The 7,400-nt window shown below is 48.0% G+C and overlaps 1 protein-coding gene across 1 annotated transcript; it reads left to right on the top strand.

Moving 5' to 3' along the window:
• Window positions 1–2,138: 2,138 nt before the first annotated feature.
• Window positions 2,139–6,923, top strand: C1H22orf39 (chromosome 1 C22orf39 homolog). Its single transcript, XM_075969342.1, has 3 exons — window positions 2,139–2,258; window positions 2,336–2,503; window positions 6,055–6,923. Exons 1-3 carry the CDS (start codon window positions 2,205–2,207, stop codon window positions 6,178–6,180), a joined length of 348 nt encoding a protein of 115 aa, XP_075825457.1. The 5' UTR covers window positions 2,139–2,204; the 3' UTR covers window positions 6,181–6,923.
• The last annotated feature ends 477 nt before the right edge of the window (window positions 6,924–7,400 follow it).

Genomic DNA, 7,400 nt, shown 5'->3' with positions numbered 1-7,400 from the left:
ATGCCCACTTATAACAGCCCCGCACTTCATCCTGTCATTAGAAGTGTCGGGGTCCAGCCTCAATGGGTTTGTATGCAGGGTAGGGACATGTGGTTTAGAAATATTAGGCAGAAAACAACAAATATAAAAGAAATATAGAGTCAGGAGGGCAAGCCAGTGAATACTGAATTTGCCATGTTTATTTTTCATACACTATATACCCCAATCCAAAAGAGGGGAAGAAGGCAAGACTTCTTTACCATGATATAAACAAGGAACAAAGTAATTACCTCTTCAATACTGGAAACATGAAGTATCTGTATTCTGAGTTAAATATTCTGTTGTTTAGACAGGATGTGCAGTGACCACATCCTGTAGGCAGCCAAACTTGTCATAACCTTGAAGGAGCAAGAATAGGCTTGAACTCTGATCTTCGATCAAGGTGGAGTGAATTTCTGTGGGCCCTGACAAGAACAACTCAGAGGTTTGTGGAGATGGTAGGATGAATGACAGTCCCTGAGGCTTGCAGTGGGGATGGTCAGGACTAACAAAGTCCCCATGGAGGATGCACTTTCCCTGTGAGTTGATGGGTAGAGTGTATCCATTCACTCTTAGTGAGAAATAGCCATAAACACAATTGGCTCCTATCTCTGTGGCACATACTTGTCACTGGCCAATGTGGCTTGGGAAGGCAGAAATGCTGTGGTAACCTGCCAGACCTGTCATGGGGACATCTCAGTTTCACTAGCAGTAAGGCAGCCTTCATTTGTGGAATTCTGTTGGCTTACATAAAATTTGTCAGGGGCTGGAGAGATGACTCAGTGGTTAAGAGCATTGCCTGCTCTTCCAAAGGTCCTGAGTTCAATTCCCAGCAACCACATGGTGGCTCAACAACCATCTGTAATGAGGTCTGGTGCCCTCTTCTGGCCTGCAGGCATACACACAAACAGAATATTGTATACATAATAAGTAAATAAAATTTGTCAGGCTGGAAAGATGGTGCAGTAGTTAAAAAAACACTTGTTCTTGCAGAGGATCCAGGTTTGGCTTCCAGCACCCACATGGTTCACAGCCATCTGTAATTTCAATTCCAGAGGTCTGTGTACACGTGGTGCACATACATTTTTTTATTACACTTAAAATGAATATATAGTAAAAATGTATGTGACTGCATGTACAGGTGTGTATATGTGGAGGTTGGAGTACAGTTCTCAGGGGTCAAACTTAGGTCCTTGGTTCCATTCACAAGTGAGCCATCTCATGACTGATGTTGACCTCCAGTTAGCATTCTTTTCTCCTCCCCCCCTTCTGTCCCCTCCCTTGCCTTCTCTTCTCTTCTCTTCTCTTCTCTTCTCTTCTCTTCTCTTCTCTTCTCTTCTCTTCTCTCCCAGAGGTGTTTTGTCTGCACGCATGTTTGTACAAGAAGAGGGTATGGGGGCGGGGGGGCTGGAGAGATGGCTCAGCTGTTAAGAGCACTGGCTGCTCTCCCAGAGGTCCTGAGTTTAATTCCCAGCACCCACATGGTGGCTCACAGCCATCTGTAATGAGATCTGGTGCCCTCTTCTGGCCTGCAAGCACACATGGAAGGAATGTTGTATACAAAATAAATAAATAAATAGATTTTTTTTTTTTTTAAAGACGAGGGCATTGGGTCCCCTGGAACTGGAGTTTTAGATGCTTGTGAGCTGCCGTGCCTGTGCTGGGAATCAAGGGCAGCCAGTGTTAACTGTGAGCCATCTATCTATCAAGCCCCGTAAGTTGGCTCTTGTTTTGAGACAGGGTCTCACGGTATAACCCTGACTGACCTAGAACTCACAGAGGTACCCGTTTTCTCCAGAGTGCTGGGATTAAAGGTGTGCACCTCTGAGCCTGTGGCCTCTAGAGCTTCTTTCACCCTTTAGCCACTCCGCGCCTGCTCCCTCCTCCTTTTCATACACGGAATCAAGCTCATCTATACGCTTCCTGTATGCTCAGGCCAAATCCCCGTAGTCTCAGATCGCCAGGTGGGTTACTCGGAGTTCAAGATTCTGCACTTGCAAAGATAAACTACTTCGAGATTTGAAAAATAAAAACCGGGCGAGTTGGCCGGAACTGCAGGGTTTCAGACTGTCAGGTGGCTTTGAAGTCGTGGCACCGGCTCGACGCCAGGTGGAGAGGCCTCTGACAATCGGCCACTCAGTGAAGACGTCCTGTTCGCTGTGAAGTTACTTGGAGCTCATTGGTTCATGTCTCTGTCAGTCACACGGGGCCTGGACATGGCGGTCGCCGGCGGCTGGCAGGTCAGTGTGCTGGGCTGCTGGGCTGGGTGGTGTTAGGCTACCGCGTGTGCCCGCGTTCACGCTGTCCCTTCCCGCAGCCTCCCCGACCCTGCGAGGTCTACCGCGCCGAGTGGGAGCTCTGCCGCAGCGCCGGCCACGTCCTACATCACTACTACGTCCACGGCGAGCGGCCCGACTGCAGGCAGTGGCTGCGCGACCTGGCCAGCTGCCGCGAGTGGGAGGAGAGTCACAGTCCCCAGGCCCAGGTGCGCGCAGGGTGTGGGTGTGTGCACAGATCTTTCGGGGACATCCCCCTTGTGCTTCGCTCCTGAGAAGAGCCCCAAACTGCGGCATCGAAGGGACTTTAGACCGCGTCAAGTACAAGGAGGGAGGCAGAAAGAAGGGAGGTATAGAGAGGCTTGGGGAGAGGAAGGACAACTGCCCAGCCTTAGGGTTATCCGCCGGCCCTTGGGGACAGGACAGAGAAAAAGAGCCAAAATGCCTGGAGCATGAGGGTGGCTGTAAGGGCATAAGAGTGAACCTGAGAGTACCCAAAAATGTTCAAGCACGTGTGACTGGAGTTACCTTTGGAGGCCAGCCTGGCTCTGAGAGCGTGGAGAGTACTGTAGAGGACAGGGACCAGTACTGAGGCTGGACCTTCGCTGGGGAGCTGTGAAGAAACCTCTACTTTTTTTTTTTTTTTTTTTTTTTTTGGTTTTTCGAGACAGGGTTTCTCAGTGGTTTTGGAGCCTGTCCTGGAACTAGCTCTGTAGACCAGGCTGGTCTCGAACTCACAGAGATCCGCCTCCTCTGCTTCCTGAGTGCTGCCTCTGCTTATTCCGAATAGCATGCGAAATGATGGACCAAAGAAATGCTTCCACTTAATCTAGCTAAGTGAGCCAATGACTCTTTTGGGTCACGACACAAAGGCAGCAGCATTGCCTGAAGGCCCAGCATGCCGACACCTTCCCTTCCGAGTAGCTCTAGCGTCCCCTCTCCCAGTCATTGTTACTGCTTTTATAGTTTTGGGTAAGGAGCTGGTGAATTTTTAACTCTGAGCTTCTTGCTCCGAAATTTCATGTGCTTCCCGTGTCAGTGAGCCTCTCTTCTAACTCCAAATGGGAGTGATTGAAAACCTAGGAAGAGCTAAGATACATTAATTAAATCCATTCATTACATGACTAGTTTAGTGATGGAGGTGGGTCTTGTATCTTATCTGTTGCTTTCATTGGTTAACTAATAAAGAAAACTGCTTGGCCCTGATAGGACAGAAAATTAGGTAGGCGGAATAGACAGAACAGAATGCTGGGAGAAAGAAGCCAAGTCAGGCAGTCGCCATGATTCTCCCACCCGACACAGTTTAGGTTAAGATCTTCCCTGGTAAGCCACCTTGTGGGCAACACAGATTATTAAAAATGGGTTAGATCAATATGTAAGAGCTAGCCAATAAGAGGCTGGAACTAATGGGCCAGGCAGTGTTTAAAAGAATACAGTTTCCTTGTAATTATTTCGAGGCATAAGCTGGCCATGCGGGCGGCCAGGTGCCGGGGACACAGCCCCGCAGCTCTTATTACTTCAGTTTAGGGAGCCATTCATTAAACAAGTAGTTGTCTCCTTGAGTGATCTCTGATTCAGGGTGGAAAAGGGAGCCCTGCCTTCCTGGGGCACACTCCAGTCTGCAGTGTGGTATTGCTTTCGTGGTCACTGTGATGGGGAACAGAAACTCCAGTACACAGGGATAGGGATATCCAGAAACAAGAGGTCCAGTGTTGAAGACATTCGTAAACATTTTGAAACAGACAAACCAATGATGAAAACAAGCGGCTAAAACATTTTTTAAAGGGATTTATTTATTTATTATATAGAGAGAGTTCTGCCTGTATGTGTCTCTGCAGGTCAGAAGAGGGCACCAGTGTAGCGAGCTGCGTGGAATCACACCTGATGGAGATGTATAATCAACTCCTATGGCTAAAGTCTGACCTATGCTATGATCACGCAATGATTATCAGCTGCCTGCATATGCGTGAACCTATGGGCAGTGCCCACCTGGCAGTTCGGGATTGGCAGCCCATGCCTACTTAAGGGCTGGGAGAGGTTTGCCCGGAGAGGGAGGGGGAGAGAGGAAGGAGAGAAGAGAGAGAGAAGAGAGAGAAGAGAGAAAGAGAGAAAGAGAAGGAGATAGATTGCTGTGAATAAAGTCCTGAAAACTGCTGCAAGAAGAGCTCTGGGTGTTGCGTTTTTCCTTGCTGGTCGAGGGTGGACGCGACACACCAGATCTCATTAGGGTGCTTGTGAGCCACCATGTGGATGCTGGGAATTGAACTCAGGACCTTTGAAAGAGCACCTAGTGCTCTTAACCTCTGAGCCATCTCTCCAGCCCCTAAAACATTTTTTTTTTTAGTACAGAAAACAGAAACCCCCTAGTGAAAGTAAAAATCATGGCAGAAAGCGTGTTTGTATGGCAAGAAACTGGAGACTTACTGTCTGCAACTATAGATGAGCTTTCATAAATCGGGGCAAAAAGCAAAGATGTTTCTGAGTAGAGAAATGGGCAAAGGTCATGGAGGAGCAACTCACCATGAAACTCAGTACCTCAGCACACAGAGCACTTATTTCTTTACCATCTTAAAGTGCTTTTTTTTTTTTTGGTTTTTCGAGACTTTTATTCTTATTTTATGTGTGTTTTGCCTGCATATGTCAGTACTAAGTACATACACTGCCAGAGGATCCCTGGAACTGGGCTTCAGATGGTTGTGAGTTTTACCACATGGGTGCTGGAAATCAAACCCCAGTCCTCTGGAAAAGCACCTGGTATTCTTAACTGCTGAGTCATCTTACCAGCCCCTATAAAGAAAAATAAAAGTCTTTGTATATGTGTGTGTATGTCACGTGTATGTGTTTGCGTGTGCACATGTGCACACATGGCATGCAGAGGCACTCTTTGGGCATCAGGCATTTCCCCTAGTCACTCTCCACCTTATAAATTGAAGCAGGATCTCTCACTGAGCCTGGATTTCCCTGTCTCCATCTGCTGAGTGCTGGAATTACAGGCATGCACCAACACACTCAGCTTCTGTTTGCTTCTTAAACAATAATGATCTTTTTAGAGACAGGATCTGGCTGTATAGCTCAAGATGGTTTGAAACTTCAAATCCTTTTGGCTATGCCTGCTAACTTCTTTGAATACAAATAGTCACTACCATGCCCAGCTTCAGAAGCCTGCATAGCACCTAAGACCTCACCAGGGTCACCCCTGTCATAAGGGGACCTTTTGCTCACACCCTGTCCAGAGTCCAGGAGTAACTTCAGACTGCTGTCTCTTCCTCACTCGGTGTCCCCACTCTACAGACTTACTCCAGGCTCTCCAGGTCAGCTGTAGCTGAGGCCTAGGAAATGTTTGTTATCAAATGGCTGAAGTCAGAGTCTGGACATGGTTGTGCATGCTTATATTGCTTAGGAGGTGGAGGCAGCAATATCAGAAATGGAAGGTCATACAGAGTGATCATGAGGCCAGCCTGAGCTACTTAAGACCCTGTCTAAAAATGCAAAGGACACAATAAAACTGCTGAATAAGATGATACATTAAGATGACCTGTGCTGCAGAGAAAGAAAGGCCTAGAAGTGTGTGTGCTAAAATGGAACAGTTGTCAAGGTCCGGTTTATAGAGTCAGCTGAGCTGCGGAGCTGTGTGGGCTCCCATCTGTTCCTCTCTTTAGCAAAGTGCTGAGGAAGAGAGTGGTGTAGGTGCCGTGTGATGGTACTGGGGTGTTGGGATCCAGTGGTGAAGCAGGAAGTGACCAGAATCTCATTTGTACAGCGATCCCTCTGTGAGAGTGAGCAGGCACGGGTCCAGGCTGCTCGGAAGCACACCCTGGTATGGGCCTTGAGGCAGAAGCCCCCTGCAGACTGGAACCTCCCTCTACCACCGGAGAAGGACAAGTGATGAGTGACGAGCAACTGCAACCCTGCCCTTGCCCTGGACTTGGACTAGCTTCCACCTGACCTGGAACACAGAGGAAGGCACTTCCAGGTCTGATTGCCATTGTCCACCTGTACCCAGGCGTCTCACCATTGTGACACTCTGAAAGACACCTGTGTCCACAATGGCAGGAAGCCAAGTACTGTGGCAGGTACCTATGAGAAGCCTGGTTGGTCCATCTTGTCCATGCCACCACCCCTGAGAACAACCACACCAGAGGTGGCAGTCCTGATGTGTGAGAATCTCAAGTCTACAGTGGCAGCCCTGCCCTGTGTGGGCACATAGCACAGTAGTCAGAATAAGGTTGCTAAATGGTTCTGCTGCACATGGCTCTCTCTGACCATGAGAAATGGACCTCGATGGCTTGGTTTTGCTGATTACCATGTTATCCAAGCATGGACCTCTTACTTGCTCTGCTCCCCTGGAGATACAGTAGAACCTGCTTAGTGGGCAGGGCAACTTGCCCCTCTGAACCGGCACCTTTTACTGTTTTTTGCAGACTTTTAAAAAGAAATACACACAGTCTTGCAGGAACCATAGACTCTGGGGTCAAGAAATCTAAGTCACAACTAGAGTCAGAGTTCAAGTCCAAGGAATATGGGATTTAGGTCTTCTGATTTCTCCTCGTCGTTATTGTATTAAAAAGTGTTTCACATGTTTGATTCCAAAAGCAACCTGAAAATTAAAGCCATGTTTGTTACACTTTATACCTGTCCTAGTTAGAGTATCTATTGCTTCAATGAAACACCAAGTTGGGGAGGAAAGGGTTTATTTGGTTTGCACTTCCAGATTGTAGTCCATCTTTGGAAGGACTCAGGATAGGAGCTCAAACAGGGCAGGAACCTAGAGGCAGGAGCTGATCCGGAAGCCATGGAGGGGTGCTACTTACTGGTATGCTCCTCATGGCTTGCTCAGCCTGATTTCTTATAGAACTTAGGACCACCAGCCTAGGAATGGCACCATCCACAATGGGCTAGGCCCTTACCTATAGATCACCAAGAAAAAGCCCACTCGGTAGTGGAGGCACACACCTTTAAACCCAGCACTCTAGAGGCAGAGGCGGCAGGTGGATCTCTGTGAGTTTGAGACCAGCCTGGTCTACATAGTGAGCTTCGGGACAGATAAGGCTACATAGAGAAACCCTTTCTCAAAAAACAAAACATACAAATGCCCTAGAGCTGGAA

The sequence above is a fragment of the Microtus pennsylvanicus genome, chromosome 1, assembly GCF_037038515.1.
Source record: "Microtus pennsylvanicus isolate mMicPen1 chromosome 1, mMicPen1.hap1, whole genome shotgun sequence".
NCBI classification, from domain to species: Eukaryota; Metazoa; Chordata; class Mammalia; order Rodentia; family Cricetidae; genus Microtus; species Microtus pennsylvanicus.
The sequence above is the reverse complement of the archived record's forward strand: the minus strand, read 5'-3'. Positions and strand labels throughout refer to the sequence as shown.